Consider the following 23,199-nt stretch of genomic DNA (forward strand, 5'->3'; position numbering starts at 1 on the left):
AATTTTAAATAAAATTTAAAATTCCAAACATATAATTTTCAAAAAAATTTAATCTTTGGTGTATTTTGTCATCCCAATGTCTCTTTTTTGCTTTTGTTTTATAAAAAGAAGTAATATATAACAAAGAAACTTCATGGCAGAACAATAAAAGGAATAAATCATGGGTAGATTCGTCATTACCGCAATAAAATATCATTAAATCATTATGTAATTGTATTTTTATTTTTATTTTTTGTAAAAGGAAATTGTATTTTATTATTTGTATGTGGGAAAACCTGGCCAGGATCGTACAGGCGAAGCGCACTCAAACGAGTCGGAAGCGGGATCGACATTTGGCACCAAAATTTGAAATCAGTCAACGAAAACACTTTTATTTGACTTCTACCAACGTGGACCATTCCCCGATTGACACGTACCAACTTCTGCAGACCGCGGCACACCAGATTACGTCCAAAATTTCAAAACCACTCCAACACATTTCAATAACCCGCCGTCCCTCAATCTCCCTCTAATATATACATTCCGATTCTTTCCAAATTCATCGCCCCTCCAACGTCTTTCCCTCACATTGTCCTTAAGTCTCTTACTCTCAGGCGCATTTTAACTTCCCTGTCCTTATCGTACAGTCCTCCATGGCGTACGTTAGCCATCTGCCGTGCGACGGCGACGGGGTCTGCATGCTCTGCAAGAGGAAACCGTCGGACGAGGAGAAGCTCACCTGCAAGACCTGCGTCACGCCCTGGCACGTGGCCTGCCTCGTGACCCGACCCGAGAGCCTGGCATCCACTCTCCAGTGGGAGTGCCCAGACTGCACGACGTTCTCCGGCGAATCTCCGGCTGCTGCCGCCGTGAACTCCGCCGGCTCCGGCGAGTTGGTCGCGGCGATCCGGGCGATCGAAAATGACGAGTCGTTGACGGAGCAGGAGAAGGCGAAGAAGCGACAGGAGCTGTTGAGCGGCAAAGCTGAAGTGGACGAAGACGACGGAGGTCGTCAGAAGGGAGGGAGGGACGTCTTGGATGTTCTGGATAAAATTTTCTACTGTTGCTTCTGCATGCAGCTACCGGAGAGACCTGTTACGGTTCGTACGATTCGTCTTATTCTTCTTCTTGTTTTTTATTTTCTTAATTTTTAGAAAATATTTGTTTATGTTGGTGTGTTTGGATGCTGATAGTGTTGGTTCTTCTCTGGATGTAGTGCTAGATTCACTGCTTATTTTTATGAACGACACTTCGTTTGCTGTTCTTTTTTCTTTGCCAAAATTTTATTGGCGTTTCCCAGATCGTCTTAGTGTCGTTTCATTTTGTTTCCTCTGCTTATTTAATTTAATTTCTGGTTTCTTCAATGGAAATTTTGATTATTCTTAAACTTGTTTTGGGTATTCGAGTTGGTGTGAGGGCTTTTTGGCACAAATATTATTGTAATTCTTTTTATCTTTATATATCTTGGACTCGTCGTCCTTGTTCTGCGACTGATTAAACATGTTCCTGAGAAAGCGTGATGAGATGAGCATGTTTTCTCTCATTTTGTATTCTTCCGCTTTTGGGGTTGATTATTACTTTTTTCTAAAAGCTTTTCTTCTTTAAAATGATTTTTTTTCGCTATTTATGTTTCTGATGCTTTAATTTTAGTCGGATATCCCCAAATTTCTTTGATCTCTGTAGCTTCTCCAACTTGCATTGTTGGGTTCCTTAAATAAGCCCAAATGTGGAATTGATTAGTTTATTTTGTGAAATTGCCTTTTGTTCCCTCTGATCCTGTAATTAGGGTCATGTGGCCCTATCATTTACTTTATGTTTTCCTTTGATGGCGCTCTACCTTTTTAGCTCTTAGTGTAGCAGTTCTTGTTATTTTTTAGATTTCTTTTTTGGCACTCATTACTTTATTTTTTGGAAATTTGAGTTTCAAATATCTTCATGATGTACTTTACTAATGCTCCAACTAATGCAAAAGAAGTCTACCATCTGTATTCAATCTTTTTATTGACCATTTGACATCCTCGCTGGTCCACATAGTTTGTTCATTCCCATATTATCCTGCGTGGGGCTTGAATGGGCGATCTGGTTAACATTTATTCAATAAACTAAGAAACTGCTTGGATAGGAAAATGGGATCTAGAATTATTTGGCATTTGAGATAATTTGTGTTTCAGGCTTTGAATGTGGCCTGTATTGCCTATGAAACATCAGAGGAGAATTAGTAGATTGTTGAACTGAAATAGTTAAATCATGCTAATAAAAAATTGTTGTATGCTTTCGTTTCCAGACACCATGTGGACACAATTTCTGCCTGAAGTGCTTCCAGAAATGGGTTGGACAAGGGAAGCATACTTGTGCAAAGTGCCGCAATGCCATTCCTCCCAAAATGGCAAGTCAACCCCGCATCAACTCTTCACTTGTAGTTGCCATCCGTATGGCTAAGGTGTCAAAATCAAATGTTAATGGGGGTCCTGCTAAGATTTACCAGTTTATACAAAACCAAGACAGGCCTGACAAAGCCTACACTACAGACCGGGCTCAGAAGACTGGAAAAGCAAATGCTGCCAGTGGCAAGATATTTGTCACTATTCCATCAGATCACTTTGGACCTATTCCTGCTGAAAATGATCCAGAGAGAAATCGAGGTGTGCTGGTTGGGGAAAGTTGGGAGGATAGGCTGGAATGTAGACAATGGGGTGTACACTTTCCCCATGTTTCTGGTATAGCTGGACAGTCTAATCATGGTGCACAGTCAGTTGTGCTTTCAGGTGGGTACCTTGATGATGAGGATCATGGAGAGTGGTTCTTATACACTGGAAGGTTTGTCACTTGATCCTCCACTTAAATTGTGCCTTGTATTTCATTTCTCTTGAAAGTTTTTGACGTTCTTTATTTCGTACCATGATAACATTGGTAAAACCCTCTATGTTCTAGTTGTTCATATAAGATCAGCCATTGCCGTTGTTTTTGGCTCCAATTTAAGTATTTATTATGTTCACATACTGTGCACAATTGATATAAATTGTTCTGTTGATTTTGTATCCAGCTCCTGTTCCTACAAAGAGAAGTTTTCATATTTTATCTTTTGGTCTCTTTTCTCACCAGGCATCTTATGTTCATGATCAATTAATCTCTCTCTATTCATTGGTTTCCCTTATTTACTTTTGCTGCTTTGTTTACATGGATGTGCATGTCAGTGGTGGAAGGGATTTGAGTGGGAATAAGCGAACAAACAAGGAACAATCTTTTGACCAGACATTTGACAAATATAACAAGGCTCTCCAAGTTAGTTGCTTGAAAGGTTATCCTGTTCGAGTGGTAAGGTAATATCCATGTTCTAAACACACACTCACTCTCTCTCTCTCTCTCACTCTGCATGTTTGTGTCTCTCCCCAAGTGACTTTTCTTCATAATATCATGGATGTCCACAACTTATTGTAATTTTTTTTTTGGTCTTTTGTACTTTGGCCGTTAGATATACTGTGTTAAGACTTGGTCAATGACTTTTGATTTTTTTTCTTAGGTTCATCTGTTATTTGAGGGCTAGTTTGAATGACCATTTATGTTTTGGCTAATTTAACATCGGCTGATCCTATATGAAAGTGTGTTTAGTTGAGTCAAATTCTCACATTATGTGTCTTATGTCTTGGTATCAATTGTTTGTTATTGTGTTCTAACACTTTCCATTGAGCATAACCTATTCCCTTCCATTTGATTATTAGGTCTCACAAGGAGAAGCGCTCCTCTTATGCCCCTGAGAAAGGTGTGCGGTATGATGGATGCTACAGAATAGAAAAATGTTGGAAAAAGGTTGGAGTTCAGGTAAATAAATTATGCTATCCCAGACTATGGAAGTGCCTGATGGGTTCCTATACTTTCCTGAACTGATTTACTGAATATTTTTGCTCAATTAGGGGTTCAAGGTCTGCCGGTATCTTTTTGTCAGATGTGACAATGAACCTGCACCATGGACGAGGTAAGTTTTAGCTTCTGTTATGACCCCTTCCTTGGTAGACCTTTTTTATTGATCTTTGCAAATTGAACTGCAGTGATGAACATGGGGATCGCCCTAGACCCTTACCTCCTATTCCTGAGCTGAAGAAAGCCACAGATATAACAGAGAGGACGCAAAGTCCATCTTGGGACTTTGATGTAAGTTATTTTATTTTAGGTTTTTGTAACTGGATTTGAAATATTTTATTTTCTTGGTTTTGTAGTCATTGAGGCTCCTGTGTCTTAGAACATCTTGTCCCTGTCTAGTGTGTGGACAATTAATATTCATAGTAGGTCACTGTGCTTTGATATTGTCATCTTGATTTCATAAACTATATTGTACAATGTTATCAGGAGAAAGATGGCCGCTGGACATGGAAAAAGCCAGCGCCTGTCAGCAAAAAGCCTGTTCAAGCATTAAATCCTGATGATCGAAAGAGGTCAAGGAAAGCAATCAGGAAAGCACACAACACTACTGTCCGAGATAGGCTCTTGAAAGGTCTCTCTTTCTCTCTCTCCCTCTCCCCCCACCCTTTCAGTCCTACTACATTGCTACACTCACTTCCTCAGTATTATTTCTTTCTTCGTTCACAATCATAGTTTTGGTAAGGAAGTTTGATATGGGAGATTTGAGATTTAGAAAAGACAATATTGACTGCTGGGTTGATGGTTGTTCTATGGACTTAGTTAATTTAGACTCTGCCAACAGGTTATTCATTAACTTTAGTGTGAGATAGTTAACATGCTTATGGTATATGATATCAGATTTCATGCTAATGTTGATTTATCTTGATCTGCAGAATTCAGCTGCCAAATTTGCCGGCAGGTGATGACTTCACCAATAACCACACCTTGTGCTCATAACTTTTGCAAGTTGTGTTTAGAAGGTGCTTTTGCTGGTAAGAGTTTTGTCAGAGAAAGAAACAGAGGTGGGCGGTCTCTTAGATCTCAAAAGAATGTCATGAACTGCCCTTCTTGTCCCACCGACATCTCTGATTTTCTTCAAAATCCTCAGGTTTGTTGTCATTCGTACATTCTTTTAATTTATTGGAAAGATAAGATATAAATCCTGGAATCATAGAGATGACTGCCTCCAGGAAAAAAATTGCTTTTGATTATCTTCTTTTGTCTTCTTGGCATCCAATGAAACATTACCTTATGGAATTTTATGTTGTCTTGTGGGATTGATCCTGATAGGTGAATAGAGAGATAATGGATATGATTGAGTCTCTAAAATCAACAAATGAAGAGGAGCAGAATGTGGATCCACCTGAGGAGTCGAGTGAAGAAGGAATGGCTGATTCTGACAATGAAGTTAGCACTCAGATGTCTGAAGGAAAAGTCGTTAATGATGGTGGGCAGAATTCTCCTTCAACCCACAAGTCCACAAGGAGCCCCAAACGTGTGAAATTTGATGTTGGTGATTGCTCAACAAAGACGGATGATGGGGAGGAAAATGAAATTCCTGCTGTCCAGGCTGATGGTTTGGAGGGAGATTCTGAGCTGGGAAATCCTAAAGAGAGCAACAAGTCAGTGGCTCCAGTTGCAAAGCATGGGAGGAAAGCTGCTGGTCAGGAGGCCCTGGAAGAGGAAGCAATGGGAGATGATGAAGGAAATGGTTCACCATCAAGTCCTCTGCAGGTGCAATCTGATGAGGATCCAAAAGAGAGCAATAAGTCGGAGGCTCCAGTTGCCAAGCGTGGGAGGAAAGCTGCTGGTGTTGGAGCAAAGACCAGAGGAAGGAAGAAGGCTCAGGAGGAAGCATTGGAAGATGATGAAGGAAGTGGTTCACCATCAAGTCCTCTGCAAGTGAAATCTGTTGAGGATGCAAAGGAGAGCAAAAAGTCAGTGGCTCCGGTTGCAAAGCGTGGGAAGAAAGCTGCGGTTCAAGGTGGTGTTGCAGCGAGGACCCGAGGGAGGAAGGCACAGGAGGAGGAAGCATTGGGTGATGATGAAGGAAATGTTTCACCTTCAAGTCCTCTGCATGTGAAAACCGACGATGATTTTGAATGATTGGTTGCATTGGTGGTGGGAATGTGGAGCTTACAAGTGTTTTTGGTGAAGGTTGTTTTTGAGAATTCTAGTAGCGTACACAGTTTATGGATCAAGTTGAAGGTTCTTTTTGGGAGAACCAGCATAGCATACAAACTTTTTTTGTAAGGCTCAAATGTCTAAAGTCTGCTTGCTTAGATTATGACAGTTCTTATGTACTTAATGCCAAAACAAAACAATGGCTGATGTAGCTCATGGATCAATGTTGTAAGGTTTCGTAATTATGAAAGTTCTTATGCTATCTATTTATAAATGAGTCTTGATTTTTGTTGTTATTTCAAGCTTCGGCCCACCAATTATAGCACCTATAAAAAAAATTGATGTTTTTTTTTTTTTTTCCCCTCTTTGATTAGGGGAGTAGGAAGAAGATTTGAATTTAGGATTTGTTCCAGTGTTTTGATATTGGAAAAGACCTACAAGTAGACTAAAAGCTAATAAGTAAGTTCTGTTTTATTGTAGTAATAAGTAATTAAGCATACTTGACTAATAGACTGATTAAAATGAAATTTCGCCTCTTGTTTTTCGTTCTCTTCATCGAAAATTACTCGTTTATAAAATTACCCAACTACTTGTGCTCATGGATGGAGATGCTAAATTTGTAGTATGAAGAGGATCACAATATACCTATCAAAAACAATATTACGAAGTTCAATTTTTTTGGGGGGGTAAGATTTTAACTTAAAATAAAAATTATCTTGTTAAAGGAATAAAAATATTAAAAGTATTTCTGAAGCTCTAGTATTTTTAAGATTGACTTGGATTCCAATTTAAAAACCCAACCCGGTGTTTAAGGCCCAATAAGGCCCAATTGAGTTGCAGTTGTCCTTTGCTTCTTTCTCACTCAATGCCAACAACCTTTCTCGGTTTCTGTAAAACCCCTCTCCGTGTCTAAAACCCTAAACCCCTTCTTGCTTCAACCACAACTCAGACCTGTCATAACCAAATTCGTTCTGTAAGTCTCTCTCTCTCTCTATCAATCTCTGTGTGTAATTGATGTACTTGTATCGGGCAATTTCTCTGCTTTTTTTTTTGGGGTTCATCTAAAAAATAATTGCCTCTTTTCTCTAGCAATTCTTCGGACCTTTGCGCATAATGTTTTTCCTTAAAGATAAATTCTTCAGATAACACTAGACGTCTCTTGCTTGAGTTATTTTGTAACCAGTAACTGTATGAAAACTGTTCAACCAGAATTCTCATACTGATGATGAACAATGTGGAATGATGGTTTTCAATTCATGGGTGTTTTTGGTTCTGTTAAATTTGGTTTCTTGATGCAAGGTTTGATGTCATAAAGTATTGGGATGTTGCCATCTGAGGATGGTGGCTTGGCCCTAATGCTAGAATTGTTTTGTATTTCTGTTTCTATTATCTAATAGTTAGTCACACCCTGAAAGGCACTGAGAGAGAATTGTAATTTGATTACAACAATATCTTACACATCCATTGTGCTGTTGTAGGTTTCTTGGATCCTGACGGAATTGCCGTATTACTATATTTCTGGGTTTTATTCGCGTCTTCGTTGGTGATGGTATGTCTGCTGAATGATACTTGTCTCATAGATTTATTAGTTTCTTCTTCACAGGCCATCATTCGTAGTTTTTTTCTGCTTACCTTTTAACCTGTTAATTGTAAATAAGTTTCCGTTGTTGACCCTTTATGGGACAGTTGCTAGTTTTTTTTTCTTTGAATTTTTCCCCTGAACAAGCTGTCCATTTAATATACATACAAGACCTTTGACATCCATGATCCATCTACAAGAAACATCTAATGATATATCTAATTAGCATTCCAAAACTTCTGAAAATAAAGAACATCTTTGGAAACAATAGCCTGCTAGTCCACCTGAATAAAGAAGAAAGGTTTATGCCAGAATTTAGAGGAAACCGAAACCCACAATGATGCCCAAGAGCGAACTTTACCCCACTATAATCTCAGTAATCTTTTTATTTTGTTCCATCTACACCACCCGGAAGACAACTGACACCCTACAATTCAACGAGATTTTCACTTAAGCCGTTCTTTGTGTATACAGGCTGCCAAAATTCTTGCCAATGTGATTGTATTGGGCTCGGCAGTGTTGGGTAGGGCTTTCGTCCAAGCATACCGTCAGGCACTCTCAAGTATGTGTTCTTGCAATCCTAAATTCAGAGAAAGATAGTTTCTCATGAACTCTTATAAGTTACAGAACACACATGCTCTGTGTAGTTCATCCTTAGATTTCTTGCTGCTTTGTTGTCACAGGTATACTTACCACCTGTAGTTTAAGATAGTTTCTTTATGGTATCACTGAATGCAGATGCTTCAAAGTCTGGTGTTGCTCGGGAAGCAGTACAGAATATCAGAAGAGCAAGCAAAACTATGGCTGAACCAGAGGCAAGGCAGGTTCTAGGTGTCACAGAGCATGCATCATGGGAGGAAATCTCGCAGGTTTGCTTTTATTCATATATTTTTGAACTCCGTTGTTTTCCCTGCATCTAAATGTTAGCGTCAAATCTTCTGAGAGAAATGTTAGTCATTTCATTCTTGAAACAAATTCCCTTATTGTAGAGGTACGACAGCTTGTTCAAGCAGAATGCCACAAACGGAAGCTTTTATCTTCAGTCAAAGGTCCATAGAGCTAAAGAATGCTTAGAAGGCGCTTATGCGAAGAAGGCTCAGGGGACAATGGATGCATAACTTGTAGGGTCATAATATATAATATGTTTCGCTTCTGTTAACATTCTTCTCGGCATTCAGTGTTCGCACGGCTGCTGTATTTGTTCGATCTCCACGAGTATTTCCCCGCTTACTGTACCTATTGTTCCTTTGTGATTATGTTGGCATATTCTGGTATTGGTGGAAATATATACCTTTCACTGTTATGGGGATCCTTTGTCTCATGGTTTTTATGTGCCCGATTATTTTAGCTCAAATAAATTTAGTTGATCAAGTCCTAACGCTACCAAGAACTGCATTATATTATGCAAATTGTTCACATATCAAAACATGCTCTTATGAAAAATTGCATTGAATAAACAACAAAATTTCCATCATGAGCACGCTCTCCATGATGGATAGTAGCTGGGCTAAACTGTCGTGGCCCAAGTCCGGTCCGGCCCAACACTAAGTCCGGTCTGGAAAAAAGTACAAACCCAATAATTTTGGGCTGGTCTGACCTGGCCCGGTCCACGGACGACCCTTATCTTATTTGTCAAGGAAGTGGACCACCTGCACGAGAGCGATCACTTGTAGTTGAAGTGAATGTGATTCTGTGACAGCCGAAAGGTTTGAAAATTGGAGCCGACAAAAGAAGTTCAAGTCGTCTATGAAATGAAGGCCAGAAGAAGCGTTGGCCAATAGTCAACAGTTGATCCAACCAATATGGCCACCCACTTACCAGTCATCTCTGATTTACACAAGTCAACCCCCAGCGTGGAGACTGGAACTCAAGTCAACCCCGAGCCGATTTCTTTTCTTTTTGGCTCCAACCAATGTTGCCGCCCACTTGCCCAGTCATCTCTCTCTCAATGAATGATATTGTTATGTCATATTATATACCATTGGAATATCATAGAAGCAATGTCCATTTACATGGTGCCGGTCGTATCCATGATTCATGAAACTTAGTTGTAACTGTCCCATTCATGCGTTTGATATTTGTGCATGTCTTAAAAGTTGAACAATGACCCATTTCGTGGACTAAACGGGGCCTAAAAGTAAAAAGAAGAGATAATGGTATGTGAGAGTTGAAACACACATTTAACAATTAAGTGTTGGCCTGCTCATTTTTTGTTATACTTTTCTGGTTTTTAGTTCAGAAAAGGAAAAAGAAAGAGGGAGACTCGATTGTCGTGAGTGTAATATGTCGTTGATAAACTAGTTACTATGAAATGTTACCCCGTAAATCTAATGTATAGTAAAAGAGCGAAAGATGTGGGAGTGAAGAATGTGATCTTATTCTTTAATGCTATATGTTAAAGAATATATTATCATGTTCATATGCTGTCAGATTGTGTATGAGTGCAAGGCAGAAAAACGCGTGAGATCAATCATGCCAAAGCGAAGCCTCCTTATAGTTGTCGTGTTTAAACTCCAAAATCTTGTCACCCACTGCCGAATTCGATGACCATCTTATGAGAGTCCACACCAAGCTAGCCTACATATTATTAATTCATTTCAAACCTATACCTTCTTCTTTCCAGAAATCAAATCATTCCCGTTTGGTTTCTGGGTACGTCTTGCTGATATACAAACTCGTGATATTCGACAACTTAATTACGTTCACTTTTGTATATACGCACCACGACATGGGCTTACCATGCATCTGCTAACATGAATCTGCTGGTGCCATGCATGAACATGACCCATGACCCATGACCCACATCTCTCAAGGTACCTCTTCAGCTTTCTTATTTATATGGTTAATAGCTTAATGAAACTTGGTTTTTATCATGAAGACATTTCTGTCAAATTAACCTTCATCATTCCAACTTTTTGATGTAGTCTAAACTTGAGTAGATAGCAGAAAGGGTTAAAATCCCGAAAGAAATTAACGAAAATAAAGGAAAAGGAAAACACACACATCAAAATTATAACTACCTGAGTTCACACAGGTTTTGCTCTCCTCATCATTATCATCTTGAGTGACTGCCTTCAAAGTCTTTCCTATATTTATTAGGAAGATCTGAACTCGAACGAGAAGAACCAAACTGCATTCTTTGGAGCTCTTCTTGTTGAGATGGCATGGAAGATGATGTAGAAGATGTGGTTGGTAAGATTTGCGGTCCGTAATTCTCATGAGATGGCAGCACTTGATGAACATTATAATCTACGTTGTTACTTCCACCTTGAACATATGGTGCATAACAAAAAACATTGGAATATGTCGGTTGAGAAATAGGCTGATGAGGAGGATTGGGAACCACAGGGTCTGTAACTTGAACTCTTTCAACATTTTCCGGATTGTTCAAGTTGTGTTGTTGTTGAGTGGTAATTGTGAGGTTGCCCAATTCTGAGCTCGCTTGAACTCTTTCCGGGAAGTTAAGCTTAGCCTTGCTTCCCTTGAAGCTGAGAGCTGCTTTATCATAGGCAAGTGCAGCAGCCTCAGCCGTGTCGTAAGTGCCCAGCCACAACCGGACTGCCTTGTTCGGATCACGAATCTCAGCCGCCCACTTTCCCCACTTTCTCTGCCTCACTCCTCTATAGCGTTGTCTCCTCACATTCCCTAATAAGGAAAGCATTGGTTAGAATACAAGAATAAAGATATTAATTTCTGAAAAAGAAGCAAAAACACCAGTTGTATATTGAAATTGATCAACATATATATAGTTTTCATTGAGGGATCCATTCCTCAAATTATTTGAGGGACATCCTTGTAGACCCCACTCTATATTATAGATATGCATTCAAAGATATCTCTACAAAAAATCAATTGAATACGATATCATTTGGCCACTAAATTAAATTATTGAAATTTTAGTACTTTCTTGAATCACCGTGTCCGGATGTTCGTATGTTATTATCCTGCGGATGCTATTGTAAACAAGAAAGCAATGACGGGTAATAAAAAATACATGACATAGGATAATATATATACATATATATTATATTTCAAATTAGGAAGAACAAATTGAAGCAATATTATATTAATTTGGAGAAATGAATGCAAGATTGATAACATATAATAAAAGGGTTGGAAGAAAACCATATGATTGGAACAGAAGGAGGAATAAAAAAGAAAAAAGAATACATGGCCAACAGCATATAACAATACCTTGATCTTGCAGTGCTGGTTGAGATTGGCTTTCTGCAGGGCTGGATTGTGAGGTGATTAATGGATTTCCTTGCACTTGTTGAAGTGGGGTTTGGTCAGTATTTCCAATTACCTGAGCTAGAGCTGAAATCATAACAGATGTGTCTTGTTGAGATCGAGATGAGTAAACAGGGAAGATTTGATCTTCCTCTTTCGCCTCCGATTCATCGGAAGGAAGAGGCCTCTTCCCATGTTTTCGATCCACTTTATGAAACTGGCTATTGATATATTGATAAAATATTATGTATATATTGCTAAAATCACCAGCAGGAGCAGCTGATGATAAATATTTGTTCTAGCTTTGATACATGAATTAAATGATATGGCTGACAACGCAACACACCAGAGCAGTACAATAAATATTGATCAAGATCAAGAAGACCAGAAAAGGAAATAAAGAAAGAAAGAGATGGGAGGACAAGATATGAGAGGAGGAGGAAGAGAGGAGGGAGATAGGGTTTGCTACAGGAATCTTTATACTTGTATATATATATATATATATATATATTTCGTCTTTCGTGGTGTGAACGTTTGAAGAAACCATCCTCCAACATTCCAACCTTTTATTTTTAAATTAATTTAGTTCAATTATTATTTATTATTACTATTCTACACTTTTTTTTTTTTTTCCAAGATTACTATTCTACACTTGGATGCACACGATGCAAATATGCAAATTGGCAAGTTGGACTTCCTTGGAGGTCAACCCTATTCAATTTGATACTAGTCATTCAACTCCCCTTTGCAGATAACCAAACCTCTTTCATGGACATTATGGAGAAATCCTTTTTGAAGGAGATACATTAGTTATATTTATATATGAAAAATTTAAATTTGAATCTTCCAAAAGTGGAACAAGTCTTAAAGGTGCGTTCAATTGATTCAATATCGATGAACCTAGAAAAGAGAGTTGAGGGTTGCAATGAGTGTATAACAAGAATTCTTGGAATGAATAATCTACATAAACTTGTCTCAACAATAACAATGAATTACAACCTTCTACATAAACTAAATTGACAAAATACATAAAGATCAAGATTTACCTAGTGATGAAGCCATCCTTTGGAGCAACACCTTTGAATATGAGAAATTTGATATAAAGGTTTAGAGACAATTTATGATCGATTGCTTTGATACCATGTTAAAATATGAATATGGAGTTATATATAGGAGTTTACATGAATGCTTTACAAGAAAATAGATAGGGTAATCAATTAGGATAGTATATTGCTAGAAATAGATACAATAATCAATTAGGATACAGTAATCAATTAGGATAGTAATTAATTAGATATAGTAATCAATTAGGATAGTATCTTGTTAGAAATTCAAAAACAATACACATCTAAACAAACAGACAGTTACCAACATCCTATATCCTTTTGTAAATAGGAAATTGAAAAACAAGATAGAGATTAACAACCAATAATTAAGTCTAGAAGGTTTCTACAAAAGCTTACCAGCCTCGGCTGATTCCGACTACATGCTCCTTTGCATATATAGTGAATCACAGACGTCCATTTGCCCGACCTTGCAAAATGCCTCACTCTGTATTTTTGTCTCCTTCTCACATATTCCCTGGGTCACACAGAACACAAATGTATGCATATGAAAAAGTTCTTTTTTTCATTTTAGAAAGTTCATGAGGAAAGCATTTAGTTAGGGTGCAATAAAAAATTAACATATTTCTGAAAAGAGATCCCAAAGATGACAAATCAATATAGATTTGGCACTGGAATGTGTCTGTTTATTTATCTTTATTGGGCTCTGGCTTTGTTGACGTTGATCAAGGTGGGCTTGAGATTGGTTTGTGATATTTATGGCTATTTAGGACTTTATGTAAACTCTAACCCATAAAGGATTCTACGCTAATACATAATTTAAAGTTCAAATCATTACACCAACGAGATCTAGCCCAATAAAAAATGATCTTTACTTGCATACTAGAGGTCTCCCACACCATATTAGTTGTGTGTATGTGTAAGAAATTAGTTTAGACTATCGCTTGTACGAAAAAAAAATTTCCAAACCGTTATAGATATAATTAAGTATAGAAAAGTTGAGAGTTGGAACGGTCAATCCATTATATCGCTATGGGCTTTATACATTATTTTTTTGGGTATAAAATCCAAACGGACTGATGAACTCTCAACCTAGCAATTATCGCAATGAATTTGATGTTCACAAAAATATAATGAGTTACAATAGTAATAGCATACTTCCAGTCAACTTCAAAATTAATCTTGTATCCAAAGAAAGAAGGGTTTAGAATGGTTTACGAGATTTTTCTGGTCAAAAAGACGAAAAGACCAATTAAAAACAGAAAAAGAAACTCAACAACCAAAATAGCAAGTAAAGCTGGAAAAGGACTGGAACCGTAAAGGTTGACAAATGGAGCCGAAAGACAGAGAGCATCGTCAAAGAGAAGCCGTCCAGAGAAGCCGCCGAAACACCAGCTCTTTAAGTCATGAATTAATTGAATGGATCGATCAAAGTCGTGAGTGGGACATACTGAGTCAATTCCGCCGATTTCAGATGGTTCTATTTTGTATGTATTGGATATATAAGCGTAAGATAGGTTAGTTGGGCTCTTCACTTTACATTCAAATTCAAGTTCAATTTGTCTACCCGAAGTTTTTTTATTTTGAGGACATTTTCTATTGAGAGAGGCGATAGTATTCTAAATTCACACACACTATACGGATGTTAGGACTCAAACCTAGAACCTTGCCTAAAGAAGAATACTACAAACCACTACACTAATGGGTCCTTTGCATTTCCCCGAAATTAAGCTAGAATAATATAGAATATTTCTTGTGTTTTTTTGTATAAAAAAAAGTATCATTGTGTTGACTCTTGCAACTTGAGGCAATGCCCAAGTGAAAAGAAATCAAGGTTTGCGGATTTTGTTTTCTTTTGCATTTTTGGACATAGCAGCTTGGAGGAGAGTGTGAAGTCCTTGGTTTATGAATTCGATCGATGATGGGCAGCTTTTTTATGTCTTGATGAGTTTGGACTCCTTGTAGGTAAATCAACTCAAGAATTCCACTTGACTTTGATCACAACAAGTGGCTCAAATGGTGGTTACATACATTGCATAATAAATAAATAAAAGGAACTATAATTATCAAATGGATTGATTTGAAAATTAGGTTACTTTCCACTCTAGGAGTTCTTTTTTTAAACAATTATGTGGAGCCGGGGTTTCTAATCACATTTACATTGCATGTAACGTGTGCGGTTTGAACAAAATCCACACACGTTTTGTGCACAAATAAAATTGAACCCTTGATTAACTAGTGCAAATATATAAAAAAGAAAAACTAATTAGTCTAGGTAGGATAAATGTGAATGAAAAGAAATTAAGTAGCTATACCCCTTAGAACCTGATTACCTAGTGAGGTTGTAATCTGACTTAGTGCTAATTAGTCCAATCCTGTCCTAGTCGGGTCTACCAAACGTCATCTTAATAAGCTTGATTTTGAGGTTATAACCCTTATAATTGGGAGTTCTAGATTAAATTACGTAAATCCTATTGAACCTATATATATATATTATATAATTAAGCAAATGCATATTGAACTTGCCAAATTCTATATATAGGATTATAAAAATATTCTATATATGTGTCACACATAGCCAAGAAGGACGGTGAAGATAAAAAATATAGTTGGGAATGAGAGCATAAGCTGACACATTTGTCACACATAGCCGAATTCCATGACTACTATAATTAGTTGACATTTTATAATGATGTTTAGAATAAATATTCCGTGGCCTTAATTAGCTGCAAACCCGCGTTCTAGCTACTTCTATCTAACCAAATTGTGTGTGTTTATATTGCCTTATAGCTAAAGTCTCTCCAGATTCACCAATATTGTCCCCTTGTGTGCTGGCCTTTGTTTGCCTTATAGTATTAGAGAATCTATTGTTTGCACAAACACAATGTATCGGTCGATCGATCAGCTCTTCCCTTTGTCACTTTTTATATATATTTTCTGTTTATGTTTTCGACCGGACCGGTTCGGGTGCTTGGGATGATTAGGAGAATCCATGTATCTTAATTACAAAGGTGGCAAGTTTTCAATCTCATCATCTCATATCACCCTCATAAATGGAAATGGTATTTTCTCTTATCTACTTAGCTTAATTAGCTAGGAGACTTGTAATTACCAGAAAATCTCTCTCCAGTCAAACAAATACTAAGGCTTTCCAATGTCAACCCCGTTCAAGCTTGATGACAAACAACGGGTTTAATTCAAGAAAACAACAAACAATTAATGCATGAAAACTTAAGGAAACAAATATATGTGCTCAGATATATATAGAATGGAAATCATGACTTCTACTCCAAGATCACTTTTTCATTCTCTCTCCATCTCCCCTAGAGAAACTTGGAACTTGTCTTGATACTAAGGCTGCTGCTGTCTAAAGTCTTTCTTTTTCTTAGAAGGGTCTGAACTCGAAGAAGAAGAAGAACCAAACGGCTGCTGCGCCATAGAAAAGCTTAAGGGATGTTGTTGTTGTACATGTTGATCTTGGTCTTCTTGTTGAGATGGTACGAAAAGCACTGAAGATGATGATGAAGATGTAGTAGTCGTAGCTGATAAAGTCTGGGAAACAAATGATCTTTCTCTCTCATAAAATGTACTTGGTAAAACATCATAACTTAGGTTCTCATAATTACCGCCTCGAAAATATTGTGCATATTGATCAGGTTGAGTAAAATGAACATTATTGGGATTTGCCTGCAGTTGATATTGATGATCAGAAAGAGGCTGATTGTGATGAGCCAATTCAGTTCTTTGACTCCCCCCAGCTGCTAAGTCTTGTGGACTACCAGTTGTTGTGAGGTAACCCAACTCAGTTCCTCCTTGAACTCTTTCTGGGAAATTAAGCTTAGCTTTGCTTCCTTTGAATCTCAAAGCTGCCGCATCATAAGCAAGTGCGGCAGCCTCGGCTGTTTCGAAGGTCCCAAGCCACACTCGGGCTGCCTTATTTGGATCACGAATCTCCGCCGCCCATTTTCCCCATGGTCTCTGCCTTACGCCTCTATAGTGCCTTCTCCTCACATTGCCTTCACAAAAATGTAATGTGGTTTGCCAGGTAAATTAGTAACTAAGCACTTTAATTAGGTACATTCAAATAGAAAGTAGATATGGTATAGGAATATTTTAGCACTCATGACATGAACATATATACATTTCTTTAAGATATGTGGTAGCTAGTATCCATCTCTTGTGAGAGGTGATCATCAATATCGGAATATTATTTGTACCATGTTAACTGAACACTTAGTGTATTATTGCCCTAATAGAGGCACGACTCGCGTCTATTAGGGGATGATATGTACGCTAAATCCCATCAGTTAATATGACCAAAATAGTTCTTATTCTCAATATTATTAGCAAATGTAACATATGTATAGCATTGTTCATATGTTGTTATTGTGCACCAGATATGGCTAGAAACAGCTCGGGAAAAGCATTAGGAAACAAGTAGAACCATATGAATTACTTATTCATCAGAAAAATTATAGTGTAACCCATATTTATACTATCATTTCTAAAAGTTAAAATGAACCAAAAAGATTCAGAAATTGGAAAATGAAATTAAAATATATTGCAATCAACAATCATTAAAAAGATGCCCACCAAAAGAAGACAATCATTAAGATGGAAATGGAACCATTAATAGGGAACTTGCACAACAAACCCTAAATCCATCATAAGCGGAAATCCTGATTAGGGCACTTATTGAGAGAGAGAGAGAATGATGACCATGGTCCATGAATCCATGATGGACTTATAAATCTACACAAAATCAACTAATAATTAGGAAGTAGATCGATCGATCAATCGATCCATATGAATCCTAGGTCAGTATAGCAGACCTCAATCAATAATAAAGTAGCAAGCATGAAACGTGCTTAAGTACTAGCTATGTATATATGTAAAATCTTGGTCAACTGTCCACATATATAAAACCTTGATTTTGAGCAGCCTGCAGTTGAGGAGGTTGATCGTCATGCAATTCCATGGCGCTGGGCGGAGGGTTTACCAATGGCTCGGCCGGCACTTGAACCACTGGGGTTTGGTCAGTGATTCCAATCACTTGAGCTAGAGCTGAGACCATGGCAGACATCTCTTGCTGAGATCGAGCTGAGGAAAACGGCTCAAAGATTTGATGATCATCCGCTTTCTCCTCTGATTCATCACCAGGAAAGGGCCTCTTCCCATGCTTTCGATCCACTTTATGACCTTGTTGATACCCTTGATGAATATATAGATGAAGCTTTATGCTAAATCATCAATATTAATTATTGTTACTGCTAGCTAGCTAGAAACAAAGTATATATATATATTTCTTGTTTTTGTTGCACGTGCATAAATATGAATCAAGATCAAGAAGAGAGAAAGAAATGAAAGGACAGTAGCGAGGAGGAGGAGGGAGGAAGATGAAGAGGAGAGAGAGAGGTAGGGTTTGATACAGTCATATATACTTGTCCTGGCCTCCTTGGTGGTGTGAAATTTTCGAGCTGATATGTTGAAAAAGCATATGGTCCAACTTTAAGGCCTTCTATTGTGTCTCCCTTTTTCTTTTTGAACTATAAAGCTAGGCGTTTACTTTTGCGACCAAGGACTGCGCATAGCCTATCTCATCATTTTTCCATTTAAAATTCCAAACCAAACTACTATATAATATTATTTTACGCAATTTAATTGCTTTTCTTCTTTGACATACTCGATATGATCATCATGCATGATGGTGTCATTAACATGTTGATGGACTTATCCAAAGAAGAGAAAGAGGACTGAATAATATCTGCACACTGCATATGTCAAGCATGCATCATCATGCATGGAATGTGCAGTTATTCAACTATTGTATTGGCATTTGGCATGCATTTTCATGCTCATTTGGTTTTCTGTCATATGGGGTTATAAAAGCTCAACTAGTTGCTTCAGTGTAAAGCCGATATTTTATTTTAATTTAATTTTAAATTACAGAGATGAGGATTCAAACTCAAGTGCAGAGTGAGGAGCACACTCGCTCTAATCAACTTGGCGAAGTCCATGTGTGCTTTGCTTGAGGTTTTTAAATGCGGCAAAAGGCTATAAACTACCACGACGACTTAAATACTGCATGCAAAGACACGTAAATTGATTTCGACCTCAAATTATATATACCAAAAACCAAATATATGAATCAAGGTATAAAAAATTGAATAGAGTTGCGGCAATTGCCTAAGTACCCCCATATGCACTTTCTAGCATCTTAATTACTAATTAATTTGATTAAATAGTTGCCGAACTTGCTGTATCATTCAAGTCTTAATTATTACGAAAGTGGAAAAGGGATGAGGGTAGGTGTGCCGTGTTAAACTTGATTAGAGGTTTCGTATATTAACTCAAAGTACCTGTCCTGAGAAAAGAGCCTAGCCAATTTTAAAGACCAATCCAAGTTTTTCACATGATATGAATACTTTATGTAAAGTGGCCCACTAACATGTAAGCCTCCATGGACTTTTTTCTTGCCCAAGAAACCCATGGACCTTAACAAATCATCAAGTCTCCCTAAAAAAAAGTTCAACTAATCTTGTTTAACGGGAGGTGTATCATATAAGTTTGATGCTGTGATTAGATCATTTCATGTTTGGTGTAGCCTCTTAGGGGCGTTTGTTTTAGCCCTTGGGCTCGTTTGGTACACCGTATTAGATTCTGGATAGGAGTAAATAGTCCATATCATGTGTTTGGTGTCATCTTGTACTATTTAATCAACTGACTATTTTATATGAATTGGGCTTTTAATATTCCCCTGACCTAATTAACTAATACAATCCACACACCCTGGTTTAGATAATACACGCTTAATTATAAGCTAAAAAGAAAACACGCTTTCGTGTTACTTTGTTCTTGGCACGAAGTTGTCTTTGTTTCCTGGCACGAAGCCCCCTTTCTCTTACCTCAAGCTTGTGGCACGAATCCCTAATTGATATTTTCTCTTTGATTTGCTCAAATTTTTTTGTTTGTTTGGCACGAAGCCCACTGCAATTGTGCAATTTCTATAGATTGAATGTTCTTGTTCATTGTTGATTGAATTTGTTTTTTGGTGGTTGCTATATGACATCTTCTTCATTCAAGATCAAGGATTTATTGGTATGCTTACTATTCGCTTGCAAGATGATAACTTCATTAAATGATGTTATCAATTTAAATAAGTGTTACAAGTTTATCATCTTTTTGGTTTCTTTGATGGATCTGTGTGTCCTGAAGCATTGTACAATGTACTGTTCACTTCAGATTGATAAATAATAGAAATTACGAAAGTTCATTTTATTGTTGCAATTTCTTGCTTTTGTTATTAGCCTGCACCTCTGGTTTTTTTTTGGGTGCTTTTTTCTCAAATTTTTTATTTTTTCAAAGAATTTTCAATTTCCAAGTGCTTTTTTTGTTTGTTTTGAAAACCCATTATTGAGTAATTGAAATTAGTGTTTCAATTAATCTGATAATTTAGAAAGATGAGCTATCATGCGATAATGCCATAAAGGAATTCTCAAATTCTGTTGTGTGATATGTTATGTGTGATGCGATGTGTTGTTGATGATTTTCATCGAATACAAATAAAGGATTTGTTTTCTATGCCCACAGGTTATTGAAGGAGATGTGCTAAAGACTAAGGCCCCGTTTGGGATTGCTTTTTTTCGCCAAAAACCTGCTTCACTTTAAAGTTAAGCAGTTTAAGATGTTTGGTAAAAAGAAAATATCCCGATTATTTTAAAAGCAATGGCCTTTTGATAGCAGCTTTTAAAAGCAGGCTCTGGGTTGCTTTTCAAAGCTGCTTTCAAAAGAAGCAGAGATGAACATTTACTGAATTTTTTTAATTCCCAAAATACCATCATTCATTTTTAAAAATGACACCACCTCCACTTTCACATCCAACTCCACCACTTGCACCACCACATTCACTACCTCCACAACCACCGCCACCACATCCTCTTCCTCCTCATCCTCCACCACCACAACCACCACCTCTACCACCACCTCCTCCTTCACCTCCACCTCCACCTCCACAACCACCACCACCACCACCACCACCACCACCACCACCACCACCTCCTCCAAAACCTCCAAATCCACCACCACCTCCACTCCATCACTACAACTACCACCACATGATTAGTACATAACACTTTTAACATCATGTCTATTTTAGTAGTTATTCACAGTTACAACAATTTTATATTAAAATTTACCGAACGCTTTTTACAATGCTTTTTGTACTAACAGCACTTTAAAAATATTGTTTACCAAACATGGAGTTGCTTTACTTTACAGCTAATTATTTTCAAAGCACAGCAGAAGCAACTTTTTTTAAAAGTGACAGCAATCCCAAACTAGGCCTAAGCCATATGAATCCCGCTTAAAAAATTCGCGTCAAATTTCAATTTTCATTAAAATTATTAAAGTTTTTTTAAAAAAAAAATAGTATGATCCGCTGTTATCCGACAAAGCACCAAACACAGTATAACTTAATCAGACGATTTATCCGGAATAACACAAAACGCCTTAAAATATTATGGATAAACAGTCAGTATTGTCTGGAATAAATTAATACTATTAGTCAGTACAGTCCGATGTACCAAACGAGCCCTGAGACTTTTGTATTTGTACTACGCTTATGGTGTAATTTATAAATGCAATCTCCTTAGCATTTGGCTTTTAAAAAAAAAGAAAAAAAAAGGGGGCAATGCATAGGTCAACAATTCTCACAAAATATTGAAGTGTGTGATGTTACTTAAGGTATAATATTAGTATATATATATATATATATATATATATATATATATATATATAGTAATATGTGAATTAGTAATAGAGATATTTAGTCATATACCTATTATTAGCACTAAAATTATAAATAAACCATACACCATTTAATTTCTATAAAAAAATCCAAAAAAGACCCAAAAAATAACAGGTGGCCCTATTAAATTTAATTTTGATTATAAAATTACTTTAATGCCCTATTGAATGTTTTGGGCTTTTTTACGAGGTTTTAGGTTGGGTGTGTTTTAAGAAATTAATGACAGTTTTGTAATTTAAAAGAAGTTAAAAGTATTTTTGTTATGTTGTAAATGAGCTTTGAGTGTGTTTCTAAAGTCCATTTCATATAGGGTTTTTGTATAATTTGAACTCCTATATTAGGTATAATAGTGAATCTTCCTTAGTAATACTACACAAGTAAAGATGAAACCGAAAACCCTAATTAATACTCACGTATAAGAAGTAAATTTTGTTGATTTCTTCCTTTTTCTACCCCTTTTATAATGCAGTGACTTGATTTGGTTGTAATTTGACTTTTCAGTTTGAGCTTCAAACATATACGTACGTAATATATCACCTAAAGATTCGTACCATGTCGTTCTACAATTCCAATCCCTTAAACCATCGATGATGATAAAAGATACTTTCCAGATTTTCTAAGATATTCCGGATATGCATAATCAATTTCCTGATTATTCTCCTCTCTCCCACTCCCCTATAATTACTTTTCTTCCTTCCTTGTGTCTTTTACAGCGAATATATCAAGCATTGTATTCTAAAATTTCTAACCTAATCCTATAGCCCTCAAATTAGCTGAAGCTCTCCAATATTCTTCCCTTTCTTTAGCAGCTAGCCATGTCTGCAAAAGATGAAAGCTTTGGCAGCAGCTACCTCCCTTCTTTCGACGAAACCGACAATCTCAAGATTACCAAGCCACACGTATTGAGATTTGCCCTGATCATGATATTTGTTTGCGGAATGATATTTAGCGACATTACAGAGATTCCCACCGCCCCGAAATTCGCCGTCGAGAATGCTTCTCTTAGCCAATTCAACTACACCAAAACCAACCACACTCTCTCCTACAAACTTGCCCTCAACATCACCATCACAAACCCCAAGAAGTACATCGGCCTCGAGTACAATGACATCCAAGTCATTGCATATTATGGAAAGACAAGGTTTGCTTTTGTGACTTTGGTGAACGAAACGGCATCGTTTTACCAAAACCCTAATACCACAGTCAGCTTTGAGAATGTGTCTGTTCAAGGGCAGAAGTTGGTGCTGTTTGCGGAATCTGATTTTAACAAGTATAGTTTGGGGACCGCTGCCGGCGTTTACAGTGTTGACCTTTTGATTGCTTTCAAGGAAACGTTCGTCTCCGGCAATGCCATCTGCAATCTAAAGCTTCCTTTGGGTTTTAATGGAACAGCCGCGCCTGGTTTCCAGACTACAAAGTGCTGGAGGAGACGCTATTATTAATTCTCTTTGTAGAAGTTATGTTTTTTTTTTAATGACAAATATATTCAAGATAGTTGATTTGCTGACATCCTTAAAAGT

At 37.3% G+C, this 23,199-nt stretch overlaps 5 protein-coding genes across 5 annotated transcripts; 3 read left to right on the plus strand and 2 right to left on the minus strand.

The window, feature by feature from the left end:
• The first annotated feature begins 490 nt into the window (after positions 1 to 490).
• Positions 491 to 6,274, plus strand: VIM1 (Zinc finger (C3HC4-type RING finger) family protein). The gene is made up of 9 exons (XM_021959180.2): positions 491 to 1,079; positions 2,264 to 2,796; positions 3,174 to 3,299; positions 3,699 to 3,798; positions 3,891 to 3,952; positions 4,026 to 4,128; positions 4,324 to 4,468; positions 4,770 to 4,984; positions 5,167 to 6,274. Exons 1-9 carry the CDS (start codon positions 633 to 635, stop codon positions 5,980 to 5,982), a joined length of 2,547 nt encoding a protein of 848 aa, XP_021814872.2. The 5' UTR covers positions 491 to 632; the 3' UTR covers positions 5,983 to 6,274.
• Positions 6,275 to 6,844: 570 nt separating this feature from the next.
• On the plus strand, positions 6,845 to 8,882 carry LOC110757006 (Protein Transporter, Pam16). The gene is made up of 5 exons (XM_021958523.2): positions 6,845 to 6,973; positions 7,479 to 7,549; positions 8,054 to 8,141; positions 8,318 to 8,448; positions 8,569 to 8,882. Exons 2-5 carry the CDS (start codon positions 7,547 to 7,549, stop codon positions 8,695 to 8,697), a joined length of 351 nt encoding a protein of 116 aa, XP_021814215.1. The 5' UTR covers positions 6,845 to 6,973; positions 7,479 to 7,546; the 3' UTR covers positions 8,698 to 8,882.
• A 1,556-nt stretch (positions 8,883 to 10,438) lies between these two features.
• Positions 10,439 to 12,283, minus strand: LOC110757369 (uncharacterized). The gene is made up of 2 exons (XM_021958964.2): positions 11,774 to 12,283; positions 10,439 to 11,224 (listed from the first exon to the last, which is right to left on the minus strand). The coding sequence occupies exons 1-2, from the start codon at positions 11,904 to 11,906 to the stop codon at positions 10,635 to 10,637; spliced, it is 723 nt and encodes a 240-aa protein (XP_021814656.2). The 5' UTR covers positions 11,907 to 12,283; the 3' UTR covers positions 10,439 to 10,634.
• A 3,767-nt stretch (positions 12,284 to 16,050) lies between these two features.
• Positions 16,051 to 18,379, minus strand: LOC110756988 (uncharacterized). The gene is made up of 2 exons (XM_021958505.2): positions 17,800 to 18,379; positions 16,051 to 16,889 (listed from the first exon to the last, which is right to left on the minus strand). Exons 1-2 carry the CDS (start codon positions 17,954 to 17,956, stop codon positions 16,225 to 16,227), a joined length of 822 nt encoding a protein of 273 aa, XP_021814197.1. The 5' UTR covers positions 17,957 to 18,379; the 3' UTR covers positions 16,051 to 16,224.
• Positions 18,380 to 22,226: 3,847 nt separating this feature from the next.
• LOC110757216 (NDR1/HIN1-like protein 3) lies at positions 22,227 to 23,148 on the plus strand. Its single transcript, XM_021958788.2, has one exon. It carries the CDS (start codon positions 22,495 to 22,497, stop codon positions 23,119 to 23,121), a length of 627 nt encoding a protein of 208 aa, XP_021814480.2. The 5' UTR covers positions 22,227 to 22,494; the 3' UTR covers positions 23,122 to 23,148.
• The last annotated feature ends 51 nt before the right edge of the window (positions 23,149 to 23,199 follow it).

The sequence above is a fragment of the Prunus avium genome, chromosome 5 (assembly GCF_965620075.1).
Source record: "Prunus avium chromosome 5, drPruAviu1.hap1.1, whole genome shotgun sequence".
Lineage (NCBI taxonomy): Eukaryota > Viridiplantae > Streptophyta > Magnoliopsida > Rosales > Rosaceae > Prunus > Prunus avium.